Source organism: Rissa tridactyla, chromosome 2, assembly GCF_028500815.1.
Source record: "Rissa tridactyla isolate bRisTri1 chromosome 2, bRisTri1.patW.cur.20221130, whole genome shotgun sequence".
NCBI lineage: Eukaryota > Metazoa > Chordata > Aves > Charadriiformes > Laridae > Rissa > Rissa tridactyla.
Window position 1 is genome coordinate 125,469,962 of NC_071467.1, and position 18,056 is coordinate 125,488,017.

The 18,056-nt window shown below is 40.5% G+C and overlaps 1 protein-coding gene across 3 annotated transcripts in view; it reads right to left on the reverse strand.

Moving 5' to 3' along the window:
* RARB (retinoic acid receptor beta) overlaps window positions 1–18,056 on the reverse strand; it is a 333,745-nt gene that overhangs the window by 61,218 nt on the left and 254,471 nt on the right. For all 3 annotated transcript variants that reach the window (XM_054190690.1, XM_054190691.1, XM_054190693.1), the window contains one exon: window positions 8,937–9,085. In XM_054190690.1, the coding sequence (XP_054046665.1) occupies window positions 8,937–9,085 (149 nt within the window). The remainder of the gene's footprint in view (window positions 1–8,936; window positions 9,086–18,056) is intronic.

Genomic DNA, 18,056 nt, shown 5'->3' on the forward strand with positions numbered 1-18,056 from the left:
AGAGTATTTAATTTCTGAGATGTTTGCTCAGATATCTGTATTTCCTTATCTGCTGCATCACCTCCACGAACAATACTTTTGAAGACCATATTATAAAATGTATTAAACATGGTGGAAAGCCGCGTTGTTTCCCTACACCGTAAAAACTTCATGGGTGTGCACAGGGCGGCCTGGACTCCACGTCTATACGTAAAGGCCACATGTGGTCCTTAAACTAATGGAGAGCTATGAAATAGATTGACATGACGAGAACAAAATAAAAGGTTTTCCCCCCTCTCTAGTGAAGAAAATTGAAAAAGTAAAATCCATTAGATCCTACTTACAGGAAAATAAGAACACACTCCACATCCACTGCATGCAAACCAGGGGACTTCTCAGCAGACAAATGTACCAGCCTATAATTGCAGCCCACCTGCTTTTGGCATCTCTGGTTGGTACGTCACAATGTGATTTGTACAGACAGCCCTTTTACACGTACATATAATTTACTTAATTCTGTTGAAGCTGTTGCAAACCACGCGCGTGTTACTGATCTGGTGTGAACCTCAGATCTCTCAGCCGCCTGCTAACAAGCCACAACAGCTACAGACAGGTGAAAGTCGGATAGAAACGTGACAAACACATCTACAAGGTCTCATCACTAGCTACCTCGGTGCAAGAAACTATGGTTCAACTCCAATAACAATAGGTACGTACATATGTAAATTTGAAGTTTCTTTTTGTGGTGTGTATTCTCAGGTATAGAAAGGAACAGACACTGCCAGAAGAGTAAGACTCAACAATTTTAGTTTAAACACAATAAAGAAAAAAATGTATCTGTTATGGACTGGTTATTGGCCAAAGACCCTGAAAAGTTATGCAAGGTCAGCAGGCATGAAGGCCACATCTATATTAGGAAATGCTCCTGGGGACACTCATGGGCACTATGGCTGGCTGACGTATGATGGGAAAGTCCCCATCTACATTAGTTAACTCCTTCGGCTTCTGAAACGGGATGGCTGCATCTAAACTGGCCACGGGAGATCGTGGCATGGAGAAGGAACGCTAGCTCATACAGCCAGAAACATTCCAGCTACACAGCGCAGCAAAGCCGTGTCCCAAAACGGAGCTGGTCACCAGTGCACCGTAGATTAAGAGTCAGATGCTGCTGCTCTTTTTCTTGAGAGCGACTTCATTAACGGTGTTGGGAATTTCACAGGAAAAGGGAGCGCAAGATCTAATCCAAACAATTATGTGTCGCTATTTGACAGTTTATGCAAAATAAGAGAGTAGTTTCCAGTTCCTGTTTCCACAGGACATTAGCCCTTGTCCTCACAAATAACGAGAGCAGCGTGGTTAGCATGGTTAGAAAGTAATTTGGGATAATCTCTGCACTTTTATAGCACTGGCATCACTGCCAGAAACAAATTAAAATAATAGCAGAACTAATGATTCTTACAGCTTCAGATGAACCTCTGGTCTATGACTGAGGGCAACGGGCAGGATAAGAGGAAGATTAGCTGTACCCCCCTACAGACACTGCTGCTCTTTGACCGTCTCTGTTGCTGCTTCCCTGCACTGGGGTTCTGCAAAGGGATAATCCACTACTCCGGGCCAAAGCACTGGAAATCAAATATGGCATTCAACCGTACAACATGATTTTCATTTTTATTATCTGTTATGGTTGGCAATTAATTATGGTTTTTTCTTCATTTCATGTCAATCACACAACGCAGAAAAGAGATTCTAAAATATACGGTACTACAAAGTTTTTGTTTCTGATCCCATCTATTTAACCATTTTTACTTGCTCTCAGTAGACTCCAATAAATATATGCTTCCTCATTCTTAAAGAATCTGAAATAAATTTAGTATTTTGTGAAAGTTTTATTTTCCAAACAAAGTGAAAAATTAATTAACAACTTACTGGAACACAGATACCAGCTTTTCAAAGTACACCTTGCTTTCCTTTTTTTGGTTATTTTAAAAACTAAAATCTCAAAGACAGCATTAAAACAATCAGGTCTCCTCTCATAGTATGAAATATATAAAATCTTCAGGTTTTCGTTACTGCATTTAAATCAGGTGTGATTCATTTAGTGTCTTTCTGCATAGGGCATAGCTTTCCGCAAACAAATGGCTCTGAATGTTGCTACACTGCAAAGTGCTTACAGCTTAAGATCAGCTGATATTAATAGTATGCAGAAATGTATCTCAAAATACATTTTTCACCCTATAAAAATGATTGTTGGTTTAGCTGAAACTAGGAGCAATTTTCCATGATTTGAGGAATTTTTCATACCTGTGCATGAACGACAGCGTGCATCTCTGCTCCTGGCACTGTCACTTACTAATACAGCTTAAATGGAGACAAATACAGCTTGATCATTCGAGCTGATCTAGATTTTTCTTTGAACTGATAGAAGCTTTTACAATTGCATTGCTGCAAACAATATTACTTCTTTCCCTGATACAGAACGTACTGTGTACATATTTTCAACTTTACTTTTCTTACTTTTTGTTTCAGTGGTAGGTGATTAAAACATGTCAGGAAAAAAAAAAGAGCCAAATAAACATATGACATATTAGTTAGCGGGTTTTATGAAGGTTGCTTTTATTTTTTAGCATTAGGTAACTGAGAAAATTCTAGGTCTGGATCCTTAATTCCCAGTAAAGGAGCATAAATATAGGCTTACATATAATTACATTACAGCTAGAAGCTAACACGTGCAAGAGTGGTATTATCAAAAAGAACTGCTGTTTAAGACCCCTCTACAATCCCAGAACTGCCTAAGAAAATGCAAATCTGTCCTCACTGTCCTCACATGATGTAAGAGGCATTACTAAAAGAAAAAGGCATCTGTCCCGAAGGACACTGTTCCATAAAGGGAACTCTGCTATGACAATCCCTAAAATATTTTAGGCCACTCATCAACATTTCTTGCAGACCAAAGCATAATATCCTTGCCATCAAATTTCAAATAAATAAATAAAATCAAAACCAGTTCCACTTTCTCTCAGTGGAATTTTGTAAATCTGCTCTTGACCGGCGCTGATCACGGATTCACTTCCCGCAATGGGGGAACCCCAACGCTCTCAGCGTCCAGAGGGACATAACCATGGGGGACATCATGAAGAAAAATAACACAGCTGTGCTTTGGGCACCGAACCCAATGGCTCATGGGGACAGGCTGCTCTGGAGGGTCACCCAGATGCTCTGAATCAGCCACCATAGGGGCTCCACTCTCTCTCTCCATTGACGGCAAAGAGAGCCCAGTCTTCAAAGTCAGGCAAATAATTTTGGGCCCCAAGTTGAGTGGAAAGACTGCCTCCCACTGCATCTGTAAGCAAGTGAGATAAAGCTGTAACAAAATGATAGCTTTTCTCCCAAGCTAAACATCCACATGGATCAGCAAATCCAGACAAAGCAAAAACCATTTCATTTTCACTCTTTTTTTTTTTCTTTTCTTCTCCTATGTGTATCATATCTTTTTTGTGGGAGTCAGTCGTACAGAATTATAGGCCTAAATTCCAAGGTTTATATCAATGCCTGTTTTCCATACTGCTTAAAGTCTTTGCAATAAAAAAAAATATGTATATTCGAGTCAAGAAGGTGTCAAACAAACAGCCATATTTTCGTAGCTGAAGACCTTTGAAAATATATTAAACGTGGCTAGCCTTTTAATTTAATGATCCCATGTTTGATGTGATTTTATATGAAAACTCTGATGGAAGGAAAGCTATTCTTCTTTTATGATAAAAGTCGACATGGGATCACTCAGCACTGAAGTAGATTTATCTACATTTTTGTCTGTTAGCATCAACAACAGGCAGAGAGGCACCTTGATCATTCCGACAAAACTGCTGGACCGTAAACCTGCCCTCTTATACGTTGTGCTGTCTTCTCTCCTGAAAGTGCTCGAGGCTTCTTTGCTGCCCACCGAATTCAAGCCAGGAATCCGGGCAGGATTGCCAGCAGAGGAATGCCGTCTTTTAAACGCCCAGAACAAGGGACAAGGCTTTCAGAGACAGCTGAAGCTGCCAGAACACCAGCTTCTCCTCCTCGCCCACACAATGATGGCATTGTGTGGGGAATCCAGCCCACTACACTCGGTCTCCCTTTCTGCAAACCCGGCTACAATGACGAGTCAAGTCAGGACCAAAGAGCTGAGCTTTCGGTGACAGCCAGCCCTATAACCACTTGTACCAGCTGAATAAATCCAAGCTGCTCATTTTGTATGGAATTTGTTTGCGTGCGATCTAGCAACACCCAGAAACTAGGGAGGGAAAAGGAAAAAAAAAAAAAAGATTTCAGAAGTCTTTAACTGAGGTCATGAAACACACAAGTAGATTCCAAAACCCGCCTCTGAAATGCCACACAGTTTACAAAATGGAAAAGTTGTAAATAAGCTGAATATTGTCAACGTAGTGTATTTTACACATAAAAAGATGGACTGGCTCTAGAATTTTTCTTACAAAATACAAGTACACTGTGAAGATCAGTTTGGTTTTGAGATTCCAATACATACACCAAGCCATTGACAGGCTATGATGCAAATAAGCCCTTTTGCAGCATAATACCCAGAAATAAACACAAAGCCAGTTTAAAACACCAAAAAACATCCTGACTGTTGAATTCAACTCAACAAATTGAGAAAAAAGCTTAAGATATCAACCTTCTGAAAACTCCCAAATTTCAAGTTTGGAAGGCAAGAAGTCAGGTACTCTAAATCTATAATCACAAATACAATTTTCAGCAAGAACATACTAAAATTAGAAAACAAGGCAGCTTAAAATTATTTAGATAGCTCCTAAACTTTCATTGTGGTTCACAAGTACATATTATGAAACACTCCAGCCACTAAAAACCTTAAAAGACTAGTATATCAAAACAAGCCACAGAACAGTCTTTCTAGTGGGGCACAGTACTGAAGACTCTGGTAATGAGTAAGACAGAAGCATGACTTAAAAAAAGGGTGCTTAGAATACCAAGAAAGTGTTTGGCATACGAGGTTAGGAGGTTGTTCCCAGATATCTGAAAGAATGAGGTCCAAGGACGACAGTGAGTGGGAAAAGAGGAAGGAAGGACAGAAGAAGGGACCAATCTAATCACCACGTGAGAAGACCACAGCAACAATGGAGGCAGCTGAAGGCAGATTCTGGAGGAAAAGGGACAACAAATCATGTGAAAAAATGCTGCAGATAGAAATGATGTCTGAAAAAACTGCACACTGTGAGGTTACAGTTGATGATGTCACAACGACAGAGAACAGGAAGTTCTGTCTTCATGAATTCTGTGTCCAAGTTAGCAGTGAGGTAACCAAGAGGACACACCAAGGAAAGACGGCAGGGGAGAAGTCAGAGATGGAGGTAACTTTGGAAATCATCTATGGGCTGGTGACAATTGCAAGAAGATAAAGGTTCTAGTGCAGTCATAATGATAAGGTCACAATGATGATACACCATTAAGAATACACCCTTTACGAGCAGAATATTGCCATGATCTCCTCCATTAGTCTACCATAAAACAGTTCAGTAGGTGATGCTTTTAAGACAGAAAACCAAAAAACTGAACCTCAGGAAATAGCATCAGTAAGTGGATAAAGAGCCATTTAAGGAGACATTGAATAAACAGTAAGCAAAGTAAGAAGAGAATCTAAAGAGCCCTGAAAGCCAGGAAAAAGAAAGCCTGCTGAATCAAAGGTGGTCATCAACCCAAAACCTGGAGGACAGAAAGCTGTCCCTTTGCGCTAGGTGGAGACTGCTAATCATCACTGTGACAGCAGCTTCACTGGAGCTCAAAGGAGAAAGGCAAAGGAGCAGGAAACAGAGAGAACTAGAAGAAAACCAAGGGAAAGTCAGCACAGAAAAACAAAAGGAATGGAGCCCTAATTAGATAAATATGATATGAACAGAGTTTTCCATTTGTGTTTCCCTTGAGAAACAAGACTGCCAGGAGTTTGAAGGGAAAGGTAAATGAGTCAGAAATGAAAAAGGAAAAGTCTTGAGAAAGGGACCTCAGAGCAGAGCGAGGCACAATGCAAGAGGAAAAAGGAGTGAATTTAAGGTTTAACATCACAGAACAGAGACTGCAGATCAGATGAAGAAATAAATGGTGGAAATAGGTGCAAAGAAAGAGAAAATGGCAACATGGTCAGAGGAAAAGAGGAAAAAGGGAGAATTAATACTTGACTTGGCTGATATTTTAGTCTAGCTTCTTATGAAACGAGCTTTGTGTGACTCGGCTGGCCAAAAGTGAGGTTGCTTCTCCCCATCCCAACAGCTTTTGAACAGACTGGTCAGCTTCAGTGAAACTCCAAATCTCAAAGAAAATAAAGTTATTTGAAATTGTATGAAGGTGTTTCCTAACTAGACAAAGGGCTGTAACATGAATTCTTCCTTATTATTGCTCCCTGATTCACCAAAAAAAAAGAATCAGCAAAAGAATCAGCATGAAACTCGAGCTCCATACCAAGCATAAGCCTTCAGTGAAACACAGGCTCTCTAATAAACCTGGGTTAACCAACTGAAAAGCAGAGATCCACAGGAGAAAACACTTCCCCAGCGGCAGCGCTCAATGCTCAGTGCTTATTTAAACTTGCAAAGCAACTGGCTACATTTTTGTATGAAGAAGGCTGGAGACAAAGAGAAACATGAAGAACTGATAGCAGGAACCAAGGGTGAAGGCAGACTTGAGTACAGGCAGGAGCCTGGATGGTTAGCAGTAAGAAGTATAAGGTGGCACCTTTCTTACGGTACACGACCGAGAAACAAATGCGTGAAAGCAAGTGTGGAGCAAAGATGAAGGAAATGAAAAATAAACCAAGTGGTCCAAAAGGGTTCAAGAGAAAAGGGTAACATTCTTCAGAGAAAGAGTAGAACCTGGCAACGTAGAGGTTTCTGAGGCTGTCTCTGGTGTTTTGGTCACATACTGCTGTCATCCAGCACACCACTTCTGCTGACCTAAAAGCTCAGACAACTTTCAACAGCAAACGTAGTACATGACCGTGCACCAAAGGGACCGCTGGTTGACTCAGTGGTCTCATCATGTTCTTTGCCAGTTTCTGGCACTCACTAAGGAAGTTGATTCAATCAGTGGAAGAGATTCATAAATCCTAGTTCAACCTGTTGAAACGCTAGCGTCAACTAACCCAAATATCACCAGTCTCAAGCAGCCAAGTTACTGCTTTGGAATCTTGTTATTTCTCATAGACTGACAGGTTTTGTATGTAACTATTTTTTTTTCTTTTAACAGCAGCTATTACTAAGTGCTCAATTACTCAATCTTGCAAATTAACAAATAAATGAACATGATTTTTTTGTTGTTGTTGAATAATGGCTAATACGTTACGAGATGGATTTCTTCACATATTTTGACAAGCGTGGTCTTGCTTTAATTATTTATGAAAATGCCTTGCAGTATGCCAATAAAAGCCCTACTGTATATTTTTCAAAACTAATGAAGTCTTAGGGACATGTGACCTTTCTGCCACAGTCTGCAATTACATCTGTGCTTAGAAGGAACGTGTGGGTGAGCAAATGACACCACCATTTGTGTGTTAACATCTGAGTATGATGGGATTTGCTATCTAATGAAATCAGCTACAGCATATTCTTACCATAGCTCTTCCTAACAGACACTTAAATTTCAATAGTTTCATGGCACCTAAAAAGAAAAAATACAGACACAATACTCGAGGAGAACCTCAATACCAGAAAGAGGTTTTAAACTCAAGTAAGCTTAAATAGTTACTTTCAATACTTGAGTATCTACGGTTAGAAAATAGGGGAGAAAGTAGACTCTAATCCTGTACTTTCCTGCCTAATGATGCAAACCCAGGACTATGATGTTTTACATCACTGCAAAAGCACAGTACCATGGAAGAAGTTACAGGTTCAAATGATAAAGTAAATATGCCTAACTGCACAGTATCTGAAAATATCGGGACGTTTCATACAAATAAACCAGCAAAATACCTTTTATTAATTTATTCTGGTAACTTTATTTATATGTATGTAGCGCCTGTAACATTTTCATCATGCATTAGGATCTGCACTGTACTAAGCACTAAATAAATATTTTAATTTGATGGATTAATATCATAGGTCTTTTGTTTAATCATTAAAAAAGAACACTGCATTAGGGTACCGTGACGAATAAAGTTAACTATGAGAGCATCTGTCCTATGATGTCTTTTCTTTAGCATTTTTCACTCTACCTTCTTCTTGCCCACATACCATTCACTGTATGTACACCTCTAATTATTGCCATACAACACATGGTTTAGCTGATGTTGCTTCTCTGATGTGTATCTAGTTTTTAGACATTCTCTACTTTAGAATGGTGTGTCGTATTACCACATCCTCTGGACGGTCAATTCATGCTCAATCACAGCACTGGAAAGCAGCTAGCAGATGTGCCAGCACTGCAGCCTGACAGATTAAATTTTTGCGAATACCAACCTGCTTATCCTCAGATTCCCAGTTTGATTTGAGATTAGTTAAGATAGTTAGAGACTATGCCAAGAATTTTCAGATGATCAGATCCTTTTTCCTAATTCCACCCCCTGGATATACAGAGGTAGCAGCACACAGAAAAAGCCAGACTGAGAGCAGACCATGTGAGTTCTCAGAATATACCTGACCTACAGATGGACAGTAAAGAGCCTCAAAGCATTTTCACTTTATTCTTTGATTATCTCTGCATCTATGATCACATTCTCATGTTAGTCAATACTTACAAAGTCCCTGAGGACATACTTTGGCAGAAGTTATGAAGGGAAATAATTCCAGGCACAATGGTCATTTACTTGGCTTTACTCAAGAATCAGAATTAATTCACACGAGAAAGGTACAGGCATCTTTGGAGACAATCAAGTCACACCAAACTTCATGGCTTTGCCCCTCTCTAAAATGAAATGTTGTCCTATAAAAAGAAAGGGAGATGACGGCACTTACCTTACATCCCTCACAAGCACTGACACCATAGTGATATCCAGATGACTTGTCTTGACAGACAAAACAGGGCTTGTAAACTCGAGGGGGTGGAAGTGGTGAAGGAGGGCTTGGAACAAGTTCCTCAGAACTGGTGCTCTGAGTTTCAACTGCTACAAAAAAAAATAAAAAATAATTGAGTGATTCATTAATGAATTTTAAATAACTGATTATTTACTGTATTATAACTATATCAAACTGGCCCATATCTATCTTTGTATAATAAATGTTCATTTGTCTTTCCTAGCAAAATTTAAGGGGAACCAAATAAAGCCCAGTAGTGACAGGACTACCTGCTGTAGCCTCAAGAGCTTATTTTTAAGTACTTGATCATTTTTCATGATCCGGCTACTCAAGGCCACAAAAGCTTCCACTCACTTCGGATACAGGGCTTCAGTCTCTTAACAGGCTCCAAAACCGGACAACTTTGGGGTTATATTCTGGTTTTAGCCTATTGAATTGCGTGGGATCCACGTGTGTGTGCTGGATATCAGCGTTCAGTGGGAAACTGCCTGTGGCATCTACCCTTCCAGTTGGTACCTAATTTTGGGAGAGCTCTTATACCGCTTGCCTTTCTCTACAAAAGGTAACACTTCCAATGTGCAATTCTGCCACAGCAGGATAGTGACATGCATCACGACAAACGTAAAGAGACAAAATTACCTGAACTAGTAGTCTTTTTTTTTTAATCTGTAAAACTTGCACAACCCAGCAACGCTTCCTTACCTACCTTAGGATTCGTAACATCAGGAAACCTCTCTGAGAAAAAGCTACTTATGTATTATGACCCCACATCCCTTTATTGCCTTAATATTTCTAGATGGTCATTTGTTTTGAACCTGCTGAAAAGCCAGTTATCCCTTTCAGGGAAAGGACATGAAAGCTCTACGATGCGAGATAAGACATGCGAACTACATCTTTCCAAAACATCTGCATTAGTTTTCTGTGATATGCTGTCATCATTCCTCACATTTATTGTAGATGTGCAATACATTTTCATGTTTCACCTAGCCGTTCTGCTGCTTCTCAGATAAATCCCTCTAACTTTCAACAGATATACAGAAATGACAGGATCTGTGAACTCAGATCTATCCAGAAATATTAGGCACTATCAGCAGAGCTAAATCTCAAGAGTACTAACAGCAGGCCCTAAAGAATATTACTCAATGGAAAATCTTAGACAAGATTTACTGTACGTGATATTTTTCAGATTACAAAGATGATACATTTGTATTAAACTCATGATTCATTGTCAACTCATGTTCTGCAGAATTCACAGAGGGCATCACAGAGCACGATGCAACTTCTGATTACTTGTGAGAGAAGGGCGCCTTTCTGCCATTTTTACTTGGGTTAAGCTACCATCAACTTCAAGGACGGACATTTCTTGAGAAGAAAATAAATGCTAGAGCGAAGCGTTAAAGGCTCTGATTCTAAGTAAAGAAATATCTTTCCAATGGGAACAATTTATTTATATAGCTAACAATAATGAGTCTGTGAAAAAAACAGAAAAGTAAAATAACATGTGGCTCCATAAATTGTGATGTTAAGACAATGTCCAGAACTATACGTATCTTTTTCAGCATTAAATACGCTGAACGTTGGCAAACCAAAAATCTACATGTTCCTACTGCATCAAGCAAACTTTAATGAAGTTTTTTCTTAATGAAAACAGAGATGAGAATGATAATTTCTTTTCAACAGTAATTTTTGGTATTTAAGTGAGACGGAGAGTGCTCTGTTATTGATCTCTGCACAGTCAACCTGCTTGAATCAATAATCTATTACTACTTTTAAATTAAAGTTAGATTCATCAAATGCCCTTGAGAGGCCTCAAACATTCTGTGCCCTATTTCATGCTCGTACATGAATGATGGTGGCTTCCAATCAGTCTCTGGAATGATAAAATTTTAGCTTTAAAACTCTAATACCAGCAGACAATGTGTTTCGTATTAGCTCATTCAACTCTCCCAGTCCATCGAAAAGGCAGTTTTTAGTCTCCCCGTGGGAAAATAAGGTTGTGTCATTCAATAGAACAACCGCACTCCTGCAATCCTGTGACTTCAGTTCGAGGAAAGCAGTCTTTGAGGAATAATACCGGTACACTTCTGCTTTTTTGATTATTTCATCCTAAACAAGCACTAGCATCCAATAGTAGTGCTGAAACCAGGAACCATATGTACAACAGAGGTCTGTCAAACACCGTGCAACCACCAGGAACTTGCAATACCCAGAAGAGATTAAGCAACCAGCTCAGTTCATAAATACACAACACAGTCAGCAACTGAAGACGTGAAGATGCCGCTAGAGAAATTTTTTTCTGGACAATTTGAAAAGGTATACGAGAAGGAAAGAGCCAATGTAAACCAGAAGACCCTCCCTAAAACACCCATATATATATATATATTTATATACACACACATATACATACATGTGCCACTAAAATGGCTTAATCTGTTCAACATAATACTTGCATCAGCTGAACAACTGTCTAGAGTTTGGGGTTTTTTCCTAAGAAAACCCAGTTTGGGAACATTCAACTTTCGATCACAGGCAAGATGTACAGCTTTCTAGAGAAGGCTTGAACTCAGCTTACACACGCTCGACTCTTACTCCAGCTTCTGACTTACTATTCTTCCTTGGATTTAGCCTTTTTAACTCTTTACTTGAAAATGTATGTACTGCCAGCATGGAAGTGCAGAAATAAGGTGCAGGCATCCGTAGCGATTCACGCTCAGCAGGTACAAAGCGTTATTTCTGTATGATGTCAGTGGATGCAGGACAGCAGAACCCGCTTTCTTCTATGCATGTCTGCACGTGCAAGGTGGAAAAAAGAAAGGATGGGGGGGTGGACAGTTGACTTTTACAGAAGAGGAGTTTTTAAAGCAGTCTTAAAATTTTATGACGAATTCAAACGGGGGGGGGAAGAAAAAAAAAGAAAAAGGCAACTTCTTTCCATGCCCTGCTGTCTTGTCCTGTGGGATGTGACACTTTGGGGTCCCTCCTCACCTGAGAAAACAGAGCCTCAGTGCCGTCACCCAACACCTGAATGCCGCTTAAGCACACAGGGACTCTCAAACAATCGGTCACTTCACAATTCCTAAGATGTCTGAAATATTTCTAAAGGTTAGATAAAGCAGCAGATAAGATCTTTTAAAAGCACAGCGCGCTTTGTGAGAGCTAATTTACTGCCAGCTAAACCATGTTGACAGATGGAGGAGGCATTTTACTTTGTGACCAACTAGAAGCAGGCAGGCGCTATGAAAGGCCTTGCGCTTTGCTAGAAACTCAAGATTATTAAGCTTGTATGTTAATGCACACTTTGGACAGTTGAGTCTTAAAAGAATAAGAAGTTGTAAAGCAAATGGCATTTCCTGGATAGCCTCAAGGGAATTTTGAATACTGAGCTCAGGGTCCCTGGTGGGAAGCAGCAATTTCAGCTAATTAGGGTGAATAGCAAAGTGTTGCATTTGGTCAAAACATTCTGTTAACCCTCATTTTTGTTGGCACCAACGAGAGTCTGGATTTTTTTGCCTTTTTTTTTTTTTTTTTTGTGAATTCACTGCAGGAGTGCAAGGCACACAGCTCACATACATTAGGCAGAAAGTCAAAGGAAACGCCAAAGTTCAACTAAAGTACAAGTAATTAGAACCAGATTCTCTGCTGCTTGTATGTGTGCGTTTGATTGTAGAAGTTATTTATAAGCCTCCAAACATTTGAAAAAATAACTATATACTGTAGATCATTTAATTTTTATGTCTCGTCTGGAAAAAAAAGTCTGCTTTTAATCATCTTCCAGGAAAGAGCCAGGAACTGGGAAAGTGGGTCTCAATTGTTTCAATACAAATTTCTCTCTTTCATGTGCCACATAAAACTATACTATAAAATTAAATCCAAAATATCATTGACTCAGCCCCCCCCATCCAATTTTTTTTTTAATAAAAAACTTCTTTGAATTTGTCATGCTTAAATAGTTTGCATTGTTATGAGGGTTGTTTTTTTTTTTTTTTTTAAACTGTTGTTTGGAAGACAGACAAGGGGAGAAGGAAAAAAAAAGAAAAAAAAAAGGGAAAAAAAAGGGGGGAAAAAAAAGGAAAAAAAAAAAAAGTGAGAGAGAAAGAAAACATTATCGTGGAGACTTGCCAGCCTTGACTTAGTAACCTGGCCATGACCCTCCAGCGAGTGTGTGTTTGACCCGGTCACACATGACTCTGGCTGCGTACTGTTGCTGGGTTATAAGTCCCAGATATTTTTACCATATATACAACAGGTGGGGATCACAGACAACAGAAAGAGGAAAACAAAGTCTTCCCTTGTGCGAAGACTCCCATTTTCTCCCTGGCAAAGAAAACAACACAAAGGAAAGAAGGCGGGCTACTATTTCACGTATCGGCACTCGCTGTGCTGGATCGCTGTTTCACCCGGGGGCTGACGGGGCGGAGGTGGAGCGGGCTGAGGGCAGCAGGATGGAGGAAAAGGCTCAGGGGAAGCCATGTGCAAATGTTAATCAATGCAGAATGAATTACCAAACTGTAACATCAGAACCACAATCAAAAAGCATTCCTCGTAGGACCGGGTATGCGTCGAGGTTCAGCAGGGAATGCTTTTTATTATGAGTGAACACAACAGACCTGGACTGAAACACAGGCTGCCACAATAACTCCAGACGGAGATATTACTATCTGGATTTTCAGAAGTACTTAAGAAAGTATGTTTTCCACACTTGAGGATTTCTCTTTTATTATTTGTTTGCTGCTAGCTGCACACATCTGCCTTAAAGCCATGATGTTAAATATAAGTTATTCTAATTCTTTATTACAATTTTTCTAGCATTAATTTTAATCAAGTCATAGTTCATCTCTACAATACTGTCTAGGCCTTAAAAAAAAAAAAGGTTTGAAAGCCAAAAAAACCTCTAAGTCTTCAGGTTTGCTTTTATTCTGAAAAGGGGCATTCCACTTTCAATGGGGACATCAGAAGATGAAACTTCATGACCTAGTTTCTGCTTGAGGGTGTCCACTCCAAAAGAAAAGGTTTTCACTACGTGCTGCTCAGGATTCCTACAGTATGATTAAAATAATGACAAAACTAGCAAGAAGCAGAGGTTATGAAGCTCAGAAGCCCAATCTGCAAGGTCTTACTAATGGACAAACTGCACCCAAGGTCACCTAAAAGGTGCCTCAGGCCAGGTCACTTTGAGAGCCATGCCCAGGGCACAGGCTGCAGCTGCCAACAGCTATCTTGGACAAGGTGCGAGCCCCGATAGGCGCAGCTGAGTTGGCAGAAGTCTCTAAAGCCCAAGTGCTTTTGCTGTTACAACTCTTGTCAGTGAAAGAGCGATACGGACAGCTGGCTTCTGTCCCGTCGCATCTGGGAGAAGAGGGGTCCTACTGAACTCTGCTCTCCGCCTTGTGAGGACAAGAAGCAGTTAAGCACACTCTCTGCTGCGATATCCTTACCCTAATGAAGTTCCAAGTACAAATTTGGCCATTGCTCCACTGCAGGCGGACATACCACCAGGACAGTATTTTCTTCCCCCACCCTTTTGCATCTCGTGTATTTAGACAGTAGGCTATTTTGGGCAGGGTCTCAAAATACGGTGTACAGTAACCAGCGCTGCAGGACCTTCAAGTGCTACTCCAATGCAAATAATAGTAATGATCGTGATCCTGCCAAGTCAAGAGGTGTTTCAAAGAATGAACCTTGAAAGGCCTCCATAACCTTGAGGGGAGCCATTACTTGCAAAGCAGGTCCTTGGAGCACTTTCATTTTAACTATTTTAGTATCTCAGTGTTAAAACGCAGACTAACTTCAAAGAATGAGTCAAAAAAAAAAAAGTTTTCTTTATATTCAGCAAATGCCTTTGCTGTGTGTATACCAAGTTGTATTTGCCAAGTGGAATTGCAGAAAATAAGCGTTTACACTCGTCTGCTGCATCTCCCCCAGTTTAGAACTGGGAATGTGATGGAGCTCGCTCTCTCCTTCATGCCTTTCATCAACAAAATTGCCGAGTTTCAATTGCAAATCTGTAATGTTAACCAGCAGAGTCATATAACCTAAGTCAGGGGAGTCAGTGGATACTGATCTTGGCAATACGACGGAACTATAGCCCTTTGAAACCTTTATTCATATCAGGTGATTAGGGCCAGGAAATAAAGTTCAGCATCCTACTACCGGCATAGCTGAACTATCCAGATTTGCTTGCAGTAAATCAGAAGACAACAGCATCTAATTTTTGGTTATCCTTCTGTTTTGGTCTCCTAATACAACTTCTGTTCCTTAGGAGCCGAGTTCTTCCTTTGTAGCCCAGAGCTTCTTATTCCTACAAATATCCTCTATTGGTTGCCCACTGAAGGGTGGCGATTCTTTTGTAACATACTTTTCTGTTATGCCACAATCTGACCTCTTCACTAGACCATTTGTTAAGCATGCAAATTCAGTTACCTGACTTTAGAGTGCCATTTATTAAGGCAGTCCAGGGGCCCCGCCTGCCAGAGCATCTCCCCAGACATTCCTGCACAGATCACGGACACCCAGAGTGACTCTCCCCGGGTCCTGCTGTCCCCATCATGCAGCACAGCCGGCAGCGCTTCTGGTCCTGCCATATTTAGCAGATTGAATGATCCTGCTCTCTTCTATCTATCTGATCTACAAGCATGGTCCCTGCCACTCCAGTATGTGAATAACCCACGAGCATTCATATTTTTACCTCTGTAACATCGAAGTGAGAGAAAGGAAGAGCTATTCTTCTCACTTTAGAGATGGGAAAGAGAAGCACTGACAGCCTAAGAGCTTGATTTGCTTGGGTCTTAAATTCCTGGAAAAATGTACCCAACTGGGATTTTCAACGGCAACCAAGAGCCTGGATGGAGCTCTAGCAGCATCTTCAAATTATAATCTTATGTGTCTTGCCCCAAGTTACATACAGGATACATGACAGAGCAGGGAATTCAGTTAAGTCTCTGTTCAGGCCCTCTAATGTGGGGGCTCCGAAGCACCCACAAGCCTGCATGTGCCCCCCGCTCAGCTGCCAACTGCAAGGCAGGCCGGGAATGGGTGTCTTCTGCCACCAAAAGCCACCACTGCTGCTGGCAGGGAACTGGGGAGAGATGATGAAAGGCTTGTCTTCATTTTCTGATCTCCACAGCCAGCTAAGAATCAGCTTTCTATGAGACTACTCCACCATATATACAATTACACAGGAACGTCCCAGCAGACAACAGACCAGCCCTGAGAGGAGTCCTGAACCCTCTCCTGAAGGCAACTCAGCAATATGTGCGCGCTACATCCCAAACAGGCATAAACAACACCAGAAACGGCCACAAAAACCTCTAGTCTTGTCTATACTGTCCAAGCCAACACCAGCCTCATATACTGCCAAGATGTAAGCCTAAATCTACCAGAGTAGTCTTATGTGATTGTGAGCGTGAACAATCTGGAAAACACCAATATGGCCCAACCACGTGTTTCTGAATGAAAGCACCCTGAAACGTTTTCCTGAAGCTCCAGGTCTTCTGGAGCTGTCATTGCAACCACCTCTGGTGCTTCTCCCAGTAAAGCCAGGACTTCTGGGAACTACATACTGTACAGGCATATTTACTACAGCTAGCAGTAAAGGACAACGAGGAGGCCGCAGCCCCTCTGTAAGAGCACATTCATATTCTGTAGATTTGCTCAGGAGGATATTTTCAAACAGGAGTAAGGTTTACTCCATTTTGCAATGCCTGGTTCTCAAGCACCAGCTCCACTAAAACCAGGCGTAGTATGTATAACTAACACAGGAGATTTGTGTTCACATCACCATTTCAAAGAAAATGATACTGGTTTTCAGGCTGGTTGGTTGGTTGTTTTTTTTTTTTTTTTTACAGTTACATCAGCAAAGCAGTTCTACATTTGGGTTTATGTGTCCACCTAGCCAAAGAAATGCATTTACACCTGAGCAAACGTGGAAGGCAGAAAGCTTGTCAGGATTAATTATATCAGGGACAAGAACTGCGTCTGGTTATACCTGTGTTACTCTCAGGACAGCGAGACTTAATGACGCGCTAGTAACTGAGAACAGGAGCGCCTTTCGCTAAATAAATGGCCAGGCAGACACCATGAGGGAGGCCAGGGTGAAAGTAAGCATACAGACAGGATGGCCGGAGGGTTTGGCAGGCACAGCGGAGTTTACAGGGCAACGGCTCATCACTTTGTATTAGGAGCCTACCTTCAAAATGAAAAAGAAAACATGTTAAATGAAAAAAATAAATCGTACGGAAAACTGAAGAAAAACATCCGAAAGATGCTAGCTCTGTAGTTTTTTCAGGTCGGTGAGTTTCTGCCTGGCCACCACCATGCAAAATTGCATCAGTCTCAAGTATAAATTTTGCATTACTGCAAAACTGAAAAATAGGATCTTCTTTAAAAAAATATATATAATTGTGCTATCATCTGCATGAAGCTTAAATTTTCCTTTGAAAATTAACTTTTCTTATAATTCAGGCCCTGTTTGCTTTACAAGTGAATGCCCGAGGTCAGATCCTCATCTGGAGTAAAGTCGCATAGGCAAAAAAGCAACACACACGTAGAGAGGATGAGAACTCTGGCCTCTTTATTCTTTATTTATGAAAATGGAGCCTATTTTTGTGGCCTATTGATACAACTGTGGTGTCACAAATTCAGCACGTTTTCCCTGCAGGATCAAAAATAAGAAAAAAGGCACATTGTGAGGGACAAAACGCTTAAAAATAAAAGGGGTCTGATTCTTTTTCCAGATCTGTTTTACAGTGATGTCGCCCCACTAAATCCAAGAAAGACTCTTGACTTGCAAACATAAACGGGAGAAAACTCAGACCAAGTATCTTCAATAATAAATAAAAACTGCAAGGGAAATGAAATAGCTACTATAATCTCTACACACATCCAGATATTTCACTCAGTCATAAAGTCTCCATTTATAGTTATTAAACGTTTTATAGTGTTTTGAGGACTTTTCTTTTATCTTCAAACCCTTTCGAGCATCCAAATAGAATAATCCAGAGTATTATGCTAAAGGAATGATTGTATTCTTCAAAACTTGCCTCCTACCCAAGTTGGTATTAG